The sequence below is a fragment of the Manacus vitellinus genome, unplaced genomic scaffold, assembly GCF_001715985.3.
Source record: "Manacus vitellinus isolate BGI_N305 unplaced genomic scaffold, ASM171598v3 scaffold_13_pilon, whole genome shotgun sequence".
Lineage (NCBI taxonomy): Eukaryota > Metazoa > Chordata > Aves > Passeriformes > Pipridae > Manacus > Manacus vitellinus.
In genome coordinates, this window is record NW_021938999.1 from 15,436,632 (window position 1) to 15,457,162 (window position 20,531).

Below are 20,531 nucleotides of genomic sequence, written 5' to 3' on the forward strand. Positions count from 1 at the left end.
GGTCTCCAAACTATTGCCTTGGCAACCAATAAACATTAATCCATGTGAGATTTTCCTCTTGAAATACTTTCTATATTCGAAACGTTATGTAGGAGGTAAATTTCACTGGAACTGGAAAAGATGTGCTGATGATTTGATTCACATTTTTCTGGATTTTGCTACAAAACACAGTCCTGGATGTTTCTTGTGTGACAGCAAATTCACTAGCAGTCCAATGGAAAAGGCTCCATCAGGCTTGCCTGGTCTGTACATTTATCTGCCCCAGAAGACTTGCAGCACCCCGAGCAGTCTAACGAAAGACACGGTGACACAAGACAGTTCACTCCAGGCCCAAAGTAGTTTGTGTAACACCAGGTCCTACACTGCTTAATGTTACCATTCTAAATTCTCAGCTGTCATGCACACTCTGTTTCAGGGGACCAAACCAAGGGCTGCCTTTAGCTGGCAGGGGCCTGTGCAAAAATTGGCCCTTGCATCATTCCTGGATGTTAAAGCATTTTCCAGATTGCATAGCTGTTGATGTATCACTTAGAAGATTTTGACAGAAATGCCACGCAAGCAAATAGTGTCATACCTTGGCCTGTCCCTGTAATAAGGCTGTTGAGCTCAGAAATAGAATGAGCATTGTAACATCAGCTGTAACCAAAGACTGTGGCCTGGTTGTGTAAGGCCCCAAAGTCAATAGGAAGACTCTTACCAAATTTAATAGGCTTCAGATTGCACCTTCATAGAGCAATACTGAGGACTTGAATCCCATCCAGAACCTCATACGGACCAAGGCAGGGGTAAGCAGGCAGAACCAGTTTAAAAGACTTATCAAAGTCCACTGGTATCTTTCCAAAAGCTTGGAACAAGTGTCACAGAAGGGAGAGCAGTAATCCAGGAGGAAGGTGACAGGTTTAGGATGCCTGTGGTGAGGTCACATCCTAACGCTCTTGCACAACGCACACTCGAAAGTCGAGTTATGTGGAGAATATTTTATTCATAAGTGCAAACACTTTGGAGCATTTGTCAATGTGAAATAACACATTGCTCAGGTCTCTGAAGACATGATGTGAACCATAATGTATGTTATTTCAAAATAACACATAACTTGTCACTTATTATTACTGTAATAATCTGTACTGGAATGAATCAACAATGGCAATACGTATTTACGGCAAGGAAGGAGCAACTCTAGCAAAAGAGAAATTCTGGTTTTGTATTCCTTATGGAAAATAAAGGAAACCTTTTGTAAATAAGGACCATTGTTCCAGACTTACCTCCTGAAGAAAGGTTAAACACCTCAGAATGAGTAGATGGTTTCCTTAATATTCAAACTCAACATGGAATTACCTTTTCAGAACTGTTTTCTGTGCCTAGCAACACTCACATATTCATCTATGCCAGAGCCTGGAGGACTGCACAGCTTGTTTTGGAAAACAGTCATTCTTCTTGTGTGACACCTGGAAGTCCCCTGATAATCTATAATGTTCCAGTCGACTGATATGACAAACTACACCTGAAACCACAGATTAAAAATTTAAAAAAAAAAAAAAAGAAAATGCACAAACAAAGCATTTCAGCACCAATCAGAATGAAAATGGGAACAGCAATGTGAGACAAATATGTCCTTTCATATGGGAATGAATGTATGTAACAAATTTGAATAATTTTGCAGCTTTTATATCCAGAGAACTGCACAACATGAAGAAGACATGTGAGGGAAAAATAACTAAAGTAACTAAAATAACTAAATTTCAAGTGACTAAATTTCTTGGTTTTTGAAATTAAGCTGGATATACTGTTAAGTAATTGTTCAAAGGTTTGTTAAAACTCAGTTTTTTATTTCTTTATACCAGAAAGTAAGAGTAAGACATTTTTTTCTTCGTGTTCAGATGTTTGTTTCAGCCTTGAACTAAATACTTGTGTTATTTATCAATTGTACTACTTGTTCTGAAAAGTCCAGATAGAATCTCACTGTGCAAAAACATAACCCTCGCCTACAAAAAAGTACGCAATGTCAATAGAAAATAAAACAATGTTTTCAAAAAGTTTGTACAGACTGGAAGCTGAGCCACAGGGATCTTGTCTGATGTTACTTAAAAAGTTTTAGTAAGATCCTGGAATTTAAGATCATCTACTCATTCACAGGTTTAGCCACAAGACAAATCTTCCTGACATTATTAACATCCTTTAAACATGAAGGCAAACACATATCTCAACTTATCAATGGCTTAAAAAAAATATTCTTTAAAAGTAGAGCAAAGGTTCTGTTAAGCAAACTACAACCAATAACAATATTAATTTTTAAAATAATGTATTAAATTATATTAAAGAATCAGACATACATTTTTAATGCTGTTTTAGCTGCAATAAATGTTGAGAACTATGTTTTGACATTAACACATAGCTGAATGTGTCAAGATGGTTTAGAGCTTCACAACTCACAACAGAGCTTTATGAAGCACTGTTTCTCTGTGACAACATGGTTTCATAGCAGGAATAAGTAAAGCTGAGAAAAGTAAGGAATTTTTTTTGTCTCAAGGGAAATTACAATATTCTAACATCTGTTTTCAAATTAAGACAGTCAAAATGCTGAACTTTAACAGAGTGACAACTTAGAAAAAAAATTAAATCCTGGAATGTGTAATGTTTGCTTTTTATCATTTTATCTATGTTTGTTCTGGTCTGAGTGTCCAACTTTCTTAGGCTTTAAGGGGGAAAAATAGACTCCACAGCCCAACTATGGTCAAGTCATATCCCAAAATCAAGAAGCGAGGAAATGCTTCTGAGTGTGCCCCCTCTCACGTGGCATCCTCTGACACTGAACTGCACCTTATACAAATGATAAACCTGCCTAATCCCTGATTTGGACCTGTTGCCCAGGATTTGAGACTGAACCACATGTTTTTCCTGTCCTTATGCTGATTTCTGAGGTATTCTCAAAGATTTTACTGGGAGTTGAATGTCCTGTGCAGGGAAGAATGGGCATGAAAGCAGTAAAACCACACAAAGCTCTTATAAACCTTGCTGTTACCCGGAACACATAGAGGTTAACACCAGATGAATATAATATTATTGCCTTAGATCATCACCAGAGTCCAAAGTAATGTTTTCATTTGGATAGAACTGGTGGAAAGTTTTGATTAAATGGAAACTTCCTTTTTCATTGACAATTCATTTTGATGAAAAACGCCTGCCTAATCCTTGTAATACAGTACCAGACAGTCCCATAAGGTAAATTATCTGTTTATGCCTGACTTATACAGAATAGTCATCAGCCAGGTTGCTTCAGTGTTTTGCCATTGCAGCTCCAACTTATTTGCCAGCTCTGACTTGAGGAGCCAAATGTGATGGTGAACAGTGCGAACTGGTAAGTCACTTGTTTCACATACACCACAGATCAATTCCTACATGATAGTGCTTTTCCACTTACCACATATGCTGAACTGCATTTGACCTGGTGGTGAAAGGTTTCATTTACCATTACAGTCACTTCAGCTGTGCAGTCTCCAGTCTGTACGCTGATTTATGGATGGATGGATTTGCATATGGCAAACATCCACACAGCTTTGTAAGTTCGCATTTATGCCAATAAATGCAAAGTCAGGGCTATGATAGTAGTATGAGTAATGTTTTTATTAGAAATAGCTCTCTTTGGGTTTTTTGTTGTTGTTGCGGGGTTTGTTTTGTACTGGTTTGTTGGGTTTTTTTTAAATGCATGTAAGGATAACATTCCATTGCAATTCCAGTTTAAGACATAGGGACACTGCTGAAAAAATGACCCTTTATTTCTTCTTATTATTCTTTCTTTTCCTCTCCTTCTTTTCTTTATTTCTTTCTTTCTCATTTTCTTTCTCTCTCTCCTTTCTTTCTCGTCTTCTTTCTTTTCTTTATTTCTTTCTTTCTCATTTTCTTTCTCTCTCTCCTTTCTTTCTCGTCTTCTTTCTTTTTTCTTTCTTTCTTTCTCTGTTTCTTTCTCTCTTTCTTCTGTTCCTTAGCACATGTACACAGGGATCATCTTGTCCCTGGAGGCAGGACCGAGCACAAATCCTGACACTTGGCAAGATGTCCAGGCTGATCTTGGAGATGGAACATAAGAACAGCATTATCCAGCCAGACCAAAAGCCAGTCTAATTCAGTGACTACTGAAGACCAGTCACAGATGATTAAGGAAAGAACTTGAGGACAAAAGAAGACATAATTCCTGATAGGCCTTAGGTCAGAGCTGAAGAAAATTGTGCTGGGTTTTCAGGTGGGGGGGTTTTAGTTTGGTTTAGATTTGTTGTTGCTGTTTGGGTTTGAATTTTTTTGTTTGTTTTCTTTTTTTTTTTTTTTAAATAGCGTTTGATCTCCGTATCTGGCCTAATTACCTGACTACTACACAAGGCTCATGTTTGGGTGGTTTCAGTATCAACACTGCTAACACCCTGTACAAATACTAAACCCCAATGCCCCAGTTTTCAGAAATTTTTACAGTAAGCAAACTGTCACTCTCGCCACAAAGTACACGCTTATCTTCAATTAACATTAACACTGTCTTGATGAAACATCATGACAAATATTCATTCATTCTTTGTTTCCTGGTATGAGCAAAGAAGAAAAGATCCACCTCCCACCCACATTCTGTAACAGATTTAGGAATGCAAGACCTTTCATACTTAAATCATCCACTATGCAACGCAAACGTCTGTACCCACTGAAACACAAAACACATCATTCATTATTCTGAAACTTAATTATGAACTAGACATTTACATTGAGGAACAGCTAAAAATAACTTGCAGCAGGGTGTGGTGTAATTTTGCACTGTCTATGGATCTGAGCCAAGAATGGGTATGCTAATAGTTTCGTATTTGTATACATTATGTAGGTAAATGCATGCATGCACCTAAGGATATTTCCAGAGTTCAGGATTTGGGAAGTTTCTTCCCTCTGCTTATTATCACAGAGGGATAGGCTGATCTTAGCCAGATCCAAAAATCCCTTTGTAAGTGGAAGAGAGCTTCTGATCTCAGTAGGACAAAGTAGGGGAAGAGGAAGGAGTTTCTCATGTTGCATTGACACTCCATGTACCCTGCCACTGGGCTGACAGTTTTATAAAGATGTCTGATGTCTGCATGTCCTTGTAGTTATCACTTGAACATGCTAAGGGGCTTCCTTACAGTAAGGGGCCTTCTTTATATATCAATCTATAGTATATATGTTAAAATACAAGGCAATTTCTACCTTTCAATCTCATCCTTGGCCAGCACCAGAGAAATGTTAGGATGCCCTGTTCCAAGACCTCATGGACTTGTTTCCTCATGAGTTACTCTGTGGGTTGTTCATTGATTGCTAACATAACTTCAGTAACAGCTCCAATTAATTAAATTGATGCCCCTTACAGCCTACTGAAGGACTTCACAGCCAACTGCACCATAACCAGAAGTAGTGCAAATGTGTTTCCCATTGGATTCTATGCCACAAATGGTTTCTGCTCCTATTTTTAACAGAAAACATTATTTTTTCTTCCTTCTTTAAATGCATGCCTATCATAAAATGTGAAAAATTTTATTGCCCCACCACCTGCCACTGCATTTGAGACTTTCTGCATTTTCTTAACATGTGACACAGACTACAATAAATTTTAGTGTAATAGAAGTGTCTGCACAAGTGGCTACATCTGAGTGGTTGCAATTTGAGATTCCTCTTGCTGTTTTGCAAAGAGCTCTGAGCGCCCATTGACAAGATGTCTGGGGTGAGAGAGCACGTGGCCCCATGCTTGCTGTCCCACTTTGTCAGACTGATGTTTGAAACGGAGCAGGGATTCCTTGCTCTGTTCCTAGCATTAGCAGCTATTTGGAGTGGCAAGGCAGCAGCTCTGGAGTCTCCTGCTGTGGGGAGATCTCCTGGGCTCTCTTCAGTGAGCTCATGTGAGAAGCAGGCAGTAGCAACTTTCACTCAAAGTGCCAGGAGCCATAGCTACAATAAATAAGTAATACTCCAGTAAAGGATAAAAGTTTCCACAATGCTGTGCCCTTTTTTGATGGATTAGGAATGGTTATCGAAACAGAACAACAGCATTGTGGAAACCATATTCCAGCACTGAAGTGTTACTTATCTAAAGTTACTGCTAAAGTTACTGTGCTTGAATCAGTGGAACTGCCTAATCTGTGCTCCACGTACAGTCACACAGATGGACTTCTTCACAGAAAGTTTTAATGAAAAGACCTGTTAATAGGGAAAATGGGAGAGGGCTTGGATATGACTTTCCTTTGCTTAAAAACTCAGTTTAAATTTGCTTGGGCATTAAAAAAATCTGATCACTTTTTTTATTAATACTTAAATATCTACCAGACTAAGTCAGGGTCTTTTATAGTGACTTCAATTGATGTTGTATCCCACTAGATATGAGGATTCCACAAACCACAGCAAGGCAGGGAATGTTTCTCTTGTGGTAGAGCACAGTGGAGCCATGGGATAAGAAGGATCAAGAGGGCTTACTACCAAATGAAAATTTTCATTTGAGAATAGAACAATATTTTGAACAGTTTTTGCCTAATTTCTTTCCATTAAACGGGCCAGAGCTCAAAAATTTTAAGTGATCCTTAAAATTGCATGGGTTTGTTGGTTGCTTATTTTGTAGGTGAAGAGTAACTTGTACAGCCTCTCAAAAGGGCACTTCACACCACAAGTGCCAGGTACGTTGAAATCAATAGTACAACTCATGTGAGTATGAGTTTGTAAGATCAGTCCTTTTTTTGTTTTTTTTTAATCTCCTAGTAAATACCAAGACAAATCACATTTCATTATAGGAATATTAGTATGATTGAGTGAATCCCAGAGCCTTTGAACTGCCCTTTATAAATTCAGTGAATGAAATTGCATTTAACTTTGCGAGTTCTTTTTAGCACAGTGTAACCAGATCAAATTAGTGCACAGAAGCTTTGTGAGATTGTGTGCTGTAAATGATTACAGAGGTGGCATGAATTATTTTCTGAAATATGGAGGTTGAATGAAATACATCATGGTATTTCAAAGTAAGTAGTAGATGGAGACTACAAAACAATATCAGGGAAAATTATACTGGTAAACTACAGCAACAGCCCCATGCTATCTCATGTTTAAGGGATAGGTACATAACCCATATCAATATTGGAGGTGAACTTTACTTTGAAAACATTTTTGTAGTCCTTGTGCCTGCCTAATCTCAGATTTTGGAGCTGTTTCAGGCATAAAGGGCTTAGTAAATCTTTGTCCACATGCAACTTCTATCTAAGCAGACACAAGGTAAAATAAAATATGTAGAAAATAGTCTGGCTCAGAGACTATTAATATTTTTACTCAGTGTTCCTCATTTTTCTACTGCTTACTTCTACTTTTTCATCTTTTTGGATGCATGAAGAACTGTATATTTTGAAGGACACATTTAATTTTAAGCTAAAACATTCACCAGTTCTACCTAGTTGAGCATGTACTGAAGTACAACAACAGAACACAATAGTGAAATGCTAGCAGTTTGTAAGGAAGATTAAAGTAATTATTATTTTGGGTGGCTCCTAGGTCAGATACAGACATAATACAGAATAATACTCAAATCCTTTAAATTTCTTCCACTGCTATCAAACTTATCTGCCAGACTTTCAATGAAGGTCTACATCTGCTTACTGCTTAGATCTTGTGCTTTTTTCTGCCCTTTCTTTCTTTTTTTTTTTCTTCTTCCTTGTGGGAAGGGGGAGAGTGGTTTTTTTAGCTTCTCTTTTATGAAATATTAAAAGAAGTGGAAAATGTATAGTACCTGGAGATCTGATATTGCTTTTTAAGATTCATTTTTCCCCAAGTGGTCATTATTACAGCAGATCTGTTTAAGGTGTGGAGTTTCCATACCTGTGAATAGGTTAAAGTTTTATGGTGCTGCTTTTCACAGCACTTTGAAATGCAACCATCTTTGCCAGAAGCTAGTTGGAGAATTATTTACATATCTCCCTTCCTACCTCAGCTGACCATTCACATGCAAATAGGAGCTTTGACAGCTTTTCCACACATTTATGAAGCCCAGTGATCTGTCCATTTTTCAACTCAGAATGAAAGATATGACAATATCTTTAGAATAAAGCCTTGCCAGACTCTAGATTAGTTTCTTATTCTGCAGTAGTGAATATATATATTAAAAAAAAAAAAAAAGTCCAACTTCCTTGGAATGGAAAATTTGGGGAGCACAGTGAATGCCTCAGTCATAAAATGAGTATTGGTTACTTAGAGACCAGCTGGGGCACAGTAGTTTTAAAAACTATTTGAAAAGCATAGCTGACTTAAGCTCTTGCTTTTTCCTCCTGCGGTCACTCAGAACCCAACAAAGTAACTCAGCCCCTCAAAACCCCAGATTTTGAGACTAGGTTCAAGTCATTGCACTGTGGGTACACCATGACATCAGGGAAGGAAAATGAAAAGCAGACATTTAAGTTGGCCCTGCCAGTCAAACCCTGTTTGAAGAAACTTGACTTGCACTACTGAGCACAGTGGGTCCCAGAACAGTTCACCTCTGCATAGAACAGGTCCACAGTCTGGCCCTGCACATGCAAGCAATTGCCTCTCAAACCCTGGTGTCTTAAACCCCGGTGAGAGACCTGTCTGAGTGGTTCAGCTCAGGACAATATTGTGCTTTCATGGTGATTATCAAAAATCATTGCTATTCTACCCACTCGCCAGTTGTTATTTTAAAGGAAAACTTGTCTTAAGACCCAAAGTCTTTTCTGGTGTGATTTCAGTGTCTTCTAACTAGAAACAAATACACATTTCCTTGTCCAAAAAGCTGTATTTCACCTCTCCTCATGCAATTTACATACATTGATCACTTCCATATGTCTGGCATAAGGTAAAATAGTTTCTATGCATAGTAATGGGGGTGAATCTACAGTGAAACAAAATTCAGCATTTGTCATATTCCTACATGTTGATAGAAAAAAAAAAAAAGAGAGAGTGGCAGTTATGAGAAAATTACCTTAAGGGGCTGTTTATGGTCTCAGCTATGGAAATTGTATTAAAAACCTACAAGTTGCATTGCTTGCCATGTCCTCATTCCCTTTGATGCTATGTCAATTAGCAGAACCAGTGGTCTGAACATGCAACACTGCAGTCACATTAACACAATAATGTTACATTTGGCTTACACCAGAATAACTGATGATAGCTTAAAATTTCTAATATAGAATAATAATACACGTGACCCTTGATACTTGTCTCTCCGAAGACATATGAAAAAGTCAGTTTTGACACAAATAAAGAGGACCTTTTACATTGGTCTCTGTTGGTCTGTTTGCCAGCCTTAAGAATTGAACTTGGCTCTTCTAGCACGAACAAAACTGTAAGAAAACTATGCAGTAGACAGTCAAGTAAGACACCATAGTTTAACATATCAAACTACAGACTTGTGGTTGAAGTTCAAAAGTACATCAAAATCATAGAAAATCTGATATTTTCTCTGTATGTCTCAATTAATGACATGAAAACCAGTACTTAATTACAGAAAAAAATGAATGCTATTCATAACAACATTTACTTCATATAAGTGGCATGAGGAAGTATAAAAGCAAAGAAAAAAATTCCTTGAGATAATTCACTGAAGATAATATTTAAATGCTGCATTTGAGGTATGTGGAATATATGACGAAGGGAACAGGTGCTTTCTTACTTATTTTAGGAATGAGGATGCGAATCTTTTAGAGATTCAAAATTCTACTTCTGAATTTATTATAGCAGTTAATCCTCATTATTAGGTTTGAACTAGGGCTGTCAAGCAACAGTTTTCCACTGAGTGATTCACAAATGATAGGCAATTATAACTGACTCAACGGATTAATGAGTGCTTCCCCAAGTGGCTAAGAAAGGCTGCCCTCATCCTGGTGAAGGCTGGGGAACATTTGGGGTATGGAAAGCCAGAAAAAGGGATGTGTGCATAAAGAAAGAGAAGGTTTTTTTCTCCAGAATCTGTTGGGAAGGAAACATGTACACCTGTAGGGGTCGAGGAGTATGAAGCACCAGTGGCTTGGGAAGGAATAGACTGTTTGGAAAGGGAAGAACTGCCCAAATGAGGGGTTTAGTTTTGTCTGATAAGCACAAGATAAAAAAATAAAATTTTTAATTTCCTCTCAATTTTAAAATACGATTATCAGTTATAATTTAAAAAAAGAGCTTAAACTCAGAAATAGGGCAGAATCTCACAAGCACTCACATACCTTTAGACAATATTGCAAAGACTAAACACAAAGTCTCTTCTCCCAAGCCATCTGTAATCACCTTCACAGTGTATTTAGTGTGAAATAGAGGTAGATACTCCAAAAAACATTGTGTCTGTATAAAATTGTCGGGAATATCCAAATTGAATTAAATTAGATATGCTTCCTGGATAATAGGTATGTGTTTCATTTCACAGGCATACACAGCTGTGAATATTATTATTATAATCACTTTAAAGTACCTGTAAGGCCTTTGCATGTTGATCAAAAGTAAGTTCTAACTGAACTTTGAATACACACATTAATGGGATTATTCTGAGAGTAGGATACAACTCTGAATAAGCATGGCAAGTCTCTGACCTCAAGAAATTCCTCATGAAATCACTTAATACCACTTTACAGGTGAAGAAGTTGACACAGAAGAGCCAAGGAATTAATAGGATTTCACTTTTATGGTACTTTCTTTGATTCCCTTTACAATACAGACTTCTGTGTATCATCAGCTGTGGTGCTGGGTTTCTGTTAACCTCCAACCTCCATTTGTAGGTGATGTAGCTGAGATGAACAAAACTTTCCTAATTTATGTGACTGTTAGCCAGTAAAGAATGTAGTTACAATGCAGGTTTAAAGAATGATAAAAGACACAAACTTGCAAAAGGATGCCAGAGAAGGAAGTAGAATACCTAGCAGTTTCCCATTACAGATGAGAAACAAAATCTGGATAAACAGAATTAGAAATTTCTGTAATTCTTTATCTCAATACTCCAGGCTGCAGAGAAAAGCAAAATTTTCAACATAAAATACTGTTGTTAATAGTTTAGTTTATAACACACTTTTAAAAGGAGCTATGAAGAATTTTCTTTCAATTTTAACAAATTTCTGATCTTTTCACTTGAGTTGAAATCTTGCTTGCCTATTTGTTGCAGGTCAGTTTTTATGGCTAGAGTACAAAAAACTAAGGATACACATTTGGAACAAAAATATAGACAGAGGCTTACCATACTGATAACTGAATAGCCAACATGCTCCAAATATTGCCTTGCTGATGTTTATGACATTTGAGAGAAGTGTCAACTAGAGCTCTTTGGAAATGTTATCATACATTTCTGTACAACTGAATATATACTTGGTCTTGGTGGATGCACTGACACCTCTTGGAAGAGCAATTTAGAATGAAGCAATTTCCTAACTATGCAATTTGCAGGTAGCTCAGGAATACATTTATGTTGTTGTCTTCAAGGCCATCAGAGCAAGAAGTTCTGACATAGCCATTCATCTGCTGTAGTAGAAGTGAATATGGGGAAAAAAACACAGTCTGGAAGATAAAAGTTGTCTCTCCCAGATTCCCAGACATTGTTTCTACTGTGCCTCCTATCACTCGACAGGAACTGGATTTACCACATGGGCTTAACAGAACAGAGACCTTGAAAAGGACCTGGCATGATAGAGGTGAGACCAAGCTGTCCTAAAGATACCACAGAGCAACATTCATCATTACTGATATGACCTTTGTCGTGCTTTGAGAAAAAGAGCTCCATTAGGCATCCGAACCATTTCAGACTCTACATTCATGCAAAAGTAGTGAAGTTGCAGTGGGAAATCCATGAAAGAAGTAATATTAACACCCTGAAATCACCACTTCATCTTAAGCAACCTCGCTCTGTGCCTTGTCCACATGTGGGATCTATTGCTATTCCAGCATCAGCTGGTCATGAAAGCTGTACCCTGCACTCTCTGCAGCTCTTTTGGATGCTTGTGAGCTTATTTATAATCTGCTGCCTCTAGAAAAGGCCACCAACCCCTCCCCTTTGAAAGGCAGCTCTAAATCCTTTAAATTATCTCACAGAGCTTTTTTGTGTCCTTTTCTCATACAAGGCTGGAATTTCAAAAGGAGCCAAGAGGGGCCATCGGAACCAACATGAGCTTTGCTTCATTAGAGTGGAGAGTAAAGGAGAGCTTTCTTTTACCTCCTTCCACAAGTTAGATGAAAGCAAATAACTACTTCATTCCTCAGATTGTTCCCTGCAAGATCCAACTTTGCATGAAAATATTTATAAGAGATGAGAATTTTATTTGACTGCTCACTTCTAAAGTTTCTGCAACATCCAGCTGGAGAGATAAGCAGGCTGCCCAATAAATGTCAAACAACTTTAAAACATTAGAAGAATAGCAAAAACTTCTGACTTTACTGTGTTTGGCTATCAAACAGCAAGGGATGAAAACTAAATGTGGCAGAAAGTAGACTAGTGCTCACACATTTCAGGGATTGCTGTAGATACATTTAGCTCAAGGGGGATCTGTAATCCCCAAACTGAGAAAAGAATCCCCCAAACTGCAAGTCTATTTAGATTTTTTAGAAATTAATAAATTAGGTTTCATCCTGTTCTCACTCTTGAAATTGTTTGGTTGAAAAAGGGTCAAGGCACCTGTCCTTTGAGTTGCACGAATACACATGGATTTTTATTTGCAAACTATGCTCTACAGAATTCAGTCTTGAATATGTTTTTCTCTTTAAAGTGCAGAAACATTCAGAAAGCAACAGAGCTGGTCAGGGGACAGCTTATTGAAAGCTCTGAATGATTAAGCTATTAAATTAGTAAAGCTCTGTAGCCCCAGACAGTTACTTCCAGCATGTGTTACTGGATTTAGGATGAGCTTATTAATGAGGAGAGGCATGGGAAATGTGAGAAGTAAATTAGGTAATAATTTTAAGAATATGGAGACTGTAGTGGTACTGTGTATTTCTTGCTATAGCTGGAAGTTTGGTAAAAATTTAGGTAGTCACAGGTGACCTCAAGATCACAGATAGTGAGGGCATATGTAAGTTTAATCAGTTCAATTTTTACACAACTTTAAATACTCATTTAAGCAAAGACAGTTTCTTAAATTAGGAAGCTTTGGATCAACACACAGCCTAATTTCTTCCCTAGCAGTTAACTGGTACTTTCTTTTGATACCTTCCCAGAGAGAAAGAAACTAAATAAATAAACAAGAAGCTTAATTCCTTTTACAGACACTGAAAAGTGATGAGCACCCCTAAAGTCTCATTCAATCTGCCTAACCCAAGATTACCTCTCTGGAGGTACCTCTCCTTCCACTGATAGTGAAAAGAGCCTAATGTGGCTAACTATGTCAGTCACAAAGAAAAAGAGAGACACCACAGAGAACCTCCTGTGGTGTAGGAGAAAGGTTACTACACTCTTAAGATTTCTGATGTTCTCAACAGCTGTGGCCATCATTTTCTCTCTCGTACATTCAGACACTATCCCACTCAGAAAAAACAGGAAAAGTCAAGTAAAAGTACTATCCCCACAGTTATTCTTACTATCCACAGCTGTTACTGGAAGAGAGCAGGTAACCTATATGAAGGCTGTATGTGGGAGGACCCTGACCTTGCAGACATTCCTGAAGGGAGCTTTAATCCTGCAAGGGAAGGAATTTGCTGAATTGCCCACCAGCACCAGCACAACCCCAGCAGCAACTTTTACGTGTACCTTAATTAACAAGAGCACCAGAACAAGCTACAGAACTTCCATTTAAAAGTTTGACATAGAGCTCCCAGGGTCCACCCCACACATTTGCTTAAAAATAAGTGCGTGGGAGCCTGAAAACAATTTTACCCTTTTTAGCTTTCAAACAACTGGAAAATGTCACAACCATTGGACACCATTCAGAAGGATTTGTTTTCTTCTCAGTCACTTAGGCACTGCCTCAGGTGAAGATGTGATTTTACTTCAGATTGAACTGGGGTCAAGTCAGGCTCTAGCTGATGTAGAAAATGTTGAAAATATCGGAGCATCTTTGTATTACCGGTGCTTCCACTCCAGTGTTCCAGGTAGGCACAGGAGGGAAAAGTCTGTGAGCCAGAGGAAGTAAATAAAGAAGATGTCTCTCAGACAGCAGCTGTTGGCATTAAAGGTCATATGCGGAATCAGTGATTAAGCAAGTCAAAAGCATATTAAAAGGATCAAAATATAGCAATGCATTGAATTAAACCTGACAAAACACTTTCAAGAAAACAAATAATTTAATGGTTTCTTTTCAGGTGGGAACTCCATAGAAATGATTTTTGCGCACACGGAGGCTCACGCAGGAGAGATTATAATAAATAACCCATTTACAGTGTAACAACTTCCAAAGACCAGGTTTTTTACCTCAAATATTGTTTTGCTAAATGTTATGGAATAAGTACACACCTGAATAAACCCTAAGCAAACAGACAGGTACTTCAGTCTTGATCAAAAGCTTCAAGCACAGAAGTAAATTTTAAGGCAGACTTCGATTACCAGTAGTTCCACTGAGCTCAGTGAAACTATGGATATTTAAATTCCTCACTAGGTCAGGGTTTTAAAGATGTTGTAAAAAACAGTACAAGTAAGTGCTGCAACCTTGTACACAGCAAAAGAGTGGAGTTTCCATGGCTGTCAATACAGCACCTTACATGAATAATTCAGTCATTTGCAAACTGTACAGCACAAATAATTATAGAGAACTCCAGCTTCTCAGAAAAGGGAGGCTCTGTAATTCAAAAACCACTTTTTCCACGGGAATTAAATGGGAAAGTTGGAAACACAAAATGAGAATGTTGGGCTAGGTTTTCACCCTCCTTGTTCCAATTACACTGCCTGTCTGAGGCCCTAATTAGCTAGCTGAAAACTTCCCTATATAGGCAAGATCTGAGCTTAGGCACTTCCTTCATCAGCGTCTCCCTCTTGTCAGCCTGTGGGCTGTCAGATGCAGGCAGGGTAGTCCTACCACCATCCTAAGAGTTCCCAGGTGTTGTGAAGGCCCCAGTCAACCAATGATAGAAAGACCAACACACAGATCTTCTCTTAAAGACTCGTCCTTTTGGGGTGAAAAAAAATGGTGAAGAGGCTGTGGCTGCATCTGATATACTCACTGTCCCCCAGCCTCCTGCACTGACTGAACAGTAAGGTCTGAGAGTTCTGGAGCTGGGTAGAAATGTCAGAAACAGTAGAAGCCAAAGATGCAAATCTCCATTTTACTTTTCTTCACAGTCTTCTTCCTAAGTTGGGGCTGTCCTTCTCTCCCTTTCAGGCACATCAGAGAGGCTCTTCCCTCAGACAGTACTCTTACAACACAGTTTAAGCAAAGGTTTTTTAAGCAGATACTTTGAAATATGAGAGAAACTCCAATACTGGTCCCAACTTAAGAGAAACAGTCTCCCTTGCCAATATTTCTCTCCCCATTTCCTTCTCCTACTTTGCCCTGCTTTCCTAATATTTGAAGAGGTATTGAACTGTGAGTTATAGAGTTTGATGGAAAGGAGAAACCACAATCAAACCCACCGGCAGGTCATCAGCTACAACCAGACTGGGTCAACAAACTACAAGCCAGGTATCATATTTACATCAGTCTACGTACAGGTAATTCAGTGCAGTGCCATTCCTCCCTCATCACTGCACGTTGGACAGATTGAAACGGACACAAGTTTTGCAATTGCTTTCACTAGGGCCAGGATTTCATCCGGATAAAAAAATCCATCCTATAAAACTGTAAATCAACTGCACATCAAGGATGGAGTAGTTGTCAATATCACTGCAACTTTAAACAAGACACTTACATTTAACATGGCTTGAATTGGAGCCAGGGAGTAATACAGCTAAATCTGCGCGCAATGCTTTTCCACTTACTTTTTCTCAAGTAATATGTATCCAATTGAGCAACAATAACAGAGGAGAACCACACATGTACTCTTGCAAAACATACTTACAGCATTTAGTAATTTTCAATAGACAATTAAGACATGACAGATGGATTTGAGAAAGTTGGGTTCACAACTTTCATTTGGAGACAAAAATCAGGGTTGCCTTGGGAAAAAATCCGTAAATCAAGGAACTGTTAATGGAAACGCTCTCTTTCTTTGGGCTTAATTGTTTATATTTAAAGGTTACCATAGCTGGTTCCATCTCTGTTTGTGCTGTTACCCCTTCCATACTGAGGAGAGCAAAAGAAAATAGGAAACAATAAACGATACAAGAAATCCATCTGGAGTTCAGGCTATATTTATTGTTTTAAACTTTGCACACTCAACTTGATCACCATCTTTCTGAGAACTCTGCGCTCAGTAGAAGTTTCCTGAACAGAATCTGTGACCTAGTGACACAGTATAGAGACTTAAAACCGACATCAGAATTGAAGTCCATGAGATTAGAAAAAAAACCACAACAACAAAAAAAAAAAAGCAAAACCCAAGCCCCCTACATTCTTCAAAGGAAGATTCCTTTACTTTTGACATATCAACAATGACATTTCTTGTTACTTTACAATAAGGACACAGTCTTTGAAGGACACAAAAAGAAGAGCTCAGAGGTTGAAGAGCTCAACTGAGCTTTCGGGTTTATGGTTAGTTTTACCTCATTTAGGCTATGATCCAGAACTTACTGACTTCAATGAACTTTGGATCAGGCTTTTAATCATATTAATTACCTTTGACTGAAATAAGGAGATAAATATCATCTGAGTAAAACCTTTCCCATTCATGCACAAAGATGAAAATGCTCGGAAACTTTAAAAAGTACAGAGCAAAACCCTGAAGCTACTGAACAGGAGCTTCACCACAGATGTCAGCTGGACAAAGATTTCCCTAGTGATCTCCTCAAATTTTCTTTAATATGCCACCAAAATCACAGTGATGTAAACCAAATAACCAAAATTCTGTTTTGCAATAAACAAAAGGAACCTTTTCAGACCGCAGATGTGGTCCTAACATATGCATTTATACACTTTCTCTTCCTCTTCCTATCCATAACATGCCCCGTAGGATGCTTCTAATCTTCTGCAAGACTGAGTGACAAGGAGTTAAGAGGAAGCAAGAACAGGAGTTCACCAAAACTTCTGTCCAGCAACCTGGGAAACGGCAGAGCTAATACTGGGCCTTTGAAAACAAGTGACCATAGGAAATCAAGTCTGGCAGGGATTTAACCCTTCATGACTCATTTCACTAACTTTTAAAGCAAATGCCTGAGCTTTTTAACCATGTTTGACATCTAATTAGTCGAGACAAACAAGAAGTTAAAATACATCCTCGATTTTCTTTTGAAATAAAGCACCGACAATTAGCTTCAAGGTATTTGTTTAGGTAAAAAACAAGCACACATCTTAAAAGAAAGCACAATGACAGTCACAGAAAAGTGAAGTCACTTGAGTCATTCTTGTCAACCTGCATGGTTGGCGTTTTTTTTTTTTCAATATCATAAGTTTATTTTACTCAACCACATCTCTTCATGGAGATGAGGAACAGGTAAGTAGCTGGGTAGCTTCTTTTTCTACTTGCAAGCAGTTTAAATAGAGATGAATCACTTGATATCACATAGTCACACAGCTGTGAGGTATATCCAGAGAGATACATATTATCATGTGAGGCATTCTGTCAGTGCCTAAAAGACGTATTTTCAATACCCACAGCTTTTAAGATGTTCCTACGCACGGTGTTAACATTGATCTGTGCATTGAATACTTCGCTAGAAGCAAAATTTGTCTGGAAAAGCACCAGCTGACAAAGCCTAGTTTTCCCTGACTAACAATGACATCCCCATACTCAGTGATCAATGCAGCAGCACAAGCAACAAGCTCCTATTGACCTGGCCAAGCCTTTACACTGGTACTTAACATTAAGTATGTGAGTAGTCTGATCTGATTCTTAGAGTTACATGTTTGAAGTCAAACATGTGAATCAAAGGCCAGAGTGTGAATTTCTGTAAGTCTTCAGACTTTTAACTTCCTTTGGATTAACTATGCATTTACTATCTTTGCTAGATAGGCTTGCTCAGCACTTGAACTCATATTTGGTACACAGTGATCCACCACGTATAAAACAGATTCAATGTTCCTTTCAGTTTCCTGTTTTGCTCATATAGGACTGACCATATATCAAAATTTGACGTCTCATATATTTAAAAAATGAAAATTAGACCCATTATCCCAGCAAGAGCAGAATGGAAAACAACCAATCAGTAGAGTAGCAAAATACTGTTAAACTGCATAAGGATACAGCGCCAGCGGGGTGAAATTAGGAAAACAAAAAAGGAGAAAAAAAAGAAAAAAGGAAAAAGAAGAAAACCACTCTCAGTCACATCTGGTCACTTTTTGAAATCAGTTTCTGTGCATTTAGCCAATATGAGCAGGGGTAGCAGACTTGAGCCATGGATAAACTTTAAAAAGGTGAAAAAACCCACAATAGTTAATTAGCTATTAAACCCCTTTACAGTATGTTTTTATAGTATTTATGCTTCTATATAATAATCTGAGTTTCAGTATGATTGTAAAAGTTTGGAAGCAATTAAGAGGTTTTTAATGAGTTTTTTGACATGACATGTAGTTACAGTAGAAGCTTTCTTCAGATTCCATTACTCAAAATAATCAATTTTGTGTTAAATACAAATGTTTTTTCTCATTAAAATCAAATTAACAGACTCTGAATCTCTTAAAGTGTTCTTTTCATACATGTATTTTCAAGTTTAAATACTCACAAATATGCATATACACGTTCTTTAAGAAAACTCAGCACACGCATTTATTTCATGCAGCACATCCAAGTTTTGCAGGTGCTTAATTTTTTTTTCATCTGGAGTGTGAAAATGACGCCTGCCCTGTATCAGAGAGGACTTTCCCCTCTCTCATTTGCAGCACGAGAAAGATGAAAAAAAAATGGAAAACGTATTTCTACTGGCAAGAGATGTAGTGACACTATGTAAACTGAGATTCACATCTATGACCAGGCATGCACACACATGTTCTCTTTTTCCCTGCTGTAGAAGCAGTGTGTTACTTCTCCTCCCCCCTTTCAGAACCGTAGCTGCTGCTGCTGCTCCTTCTCTCAGCCTTCAATAATCTGAGAATTATGAGGAGGCAGCTCTTGAGAGAGATGTGTATATACACCTTGGTGTATCGCTCTCCTTTTTAGAAAAAATACTCTACAGCTCTTACATTTTAAACTTCTTTCCCAGTTGCACATTCTCTAGATTTGGTGAATTCTTCTGAAAATGTACTTAAGAGTAGAACTATGCTGATAAAGAGAAGAGCCTGTCTACTTCACTGTTCTCCTTTAATACTGGCACTACTATACAAAAGTTAATTACTGACAACTGCAGTGTGAGTGGCATTACACAATTTCAAACGTAAACGCAATCTCACAGCTCTCTTTCTTCAGTTACACCTTCCCTGTGATCTCTTATGACACACATCAGACTACACCGAAAACAACGCTGGTTCAAATAAATCGCACTGCATTAAACATCCATAGGCAGCGTTTTCTGGTGCCTAGCAGTCCTCTCCTCCTTTTCTGGACTGATCTGTTCTTTTCAGTTTATAGTTTCTTGGCAAACCCACCATCTACTGCTTATGTTAGGCATCTGATTGTCAGATTTGTACAAACTGAATATTCATGACTTGAAAATTAACCACTTCATGCCTAAAAAAATAAAATAAACACAAATCATCATCTATTCCATGCTGTTTAAAACAAATCTGGGATTGTGGCTGCACTGCATGCCCAGCACGGGGAAGATGAGCTGGGTAGCCAAACACGACTCATCGTTTTAAAGAGTAAAGTCCAATGAAATAGAGCAAGACTGAAAAATGCTCTAACAGGGATCAGCACGATCCGGAGTCCTCGTCTGCAAACGCAACTAACTCTTCTTTGTCTGGGTTTAAACTGCCTGGTGCCGACCGCAGCACGGAGGGGCTTTTCGAGTAAATTTTTTCAGAAATTTCTCCTAATGCCAATATCCCCTTCGGAAGATAAGGAAAAGCAGCGAGGAAGGTGGGGAGGGAGGGAGCGACGGGGCAAGGAGAAGGAGGGCTTGGAGGAAAACCGAGAATAAGAGAGAGAACAACAGACTTACCTTTATAGGATAATTTGAGCCTTGGCACGTTATTCTTCACATGCTGGCAGTTGACTCTTCCCGCTAGTAATACTCCCAAGGAAAGCAAGGCAATCCCCCTGAGCCAGCCCATGCTGCAGCAGCCACTGTAGGGTCCCCGCCAGCCGCAGCCGTGGCGCTCCCCGTCCTGCCGGGCGCGCGCCGGGGAACTTCAGGCAACCTGGGGAGCGGAGGTAACAGGTGATGGGGGTGGCTCCGCTGTCGCTGCCGCCCCGGCCCCCGCTCGCCACCGCCGCCGCCGCCGGGGCAACTTCAAGCCCCTCTCAACGCACACGCCGCGGGCCGGGAAAAGGAGGCAGCCCCCGGGCGGCGTGCGGGCGGGGGGGGCGGCATGATGCGGGCGGCGCGGCGGCGCGGGGCCGGGGGCAGGGGCCGGGCCGGGCCGGGCCGGGCCGGCCGGGCCGGCCCCGCCTCCGCGCCGCGCGGG

At 39.0% G+C, this 20,531-nt stretch overlaps 1 protein-coding gene across 1 annotated transcript in view; it reads right to left on the reverse strand.

The window, feature by feature from the left end:
* The window catches only part of SEMA3A (semaphorin 3A), a 164,291-nt gene extending 144,027 nt beyond the window's left edge, over positions 1-20,264 (reverse strand). Inside the window, exon 1 of the mRNA XM_018068111.2 lies at positions 20,066-20,264. Coding sequence (XP_017923600.1) covers positions 20,066-20,177 — 112 coding nt within the window. The 5' untranslated portion in view covers positions 20,178-20,264. The remainder of the gene's footprint in view (positions 1-20,065) is intronic.
* Positions 20,265-20,531: the final 267 nt, after the last annotated feature.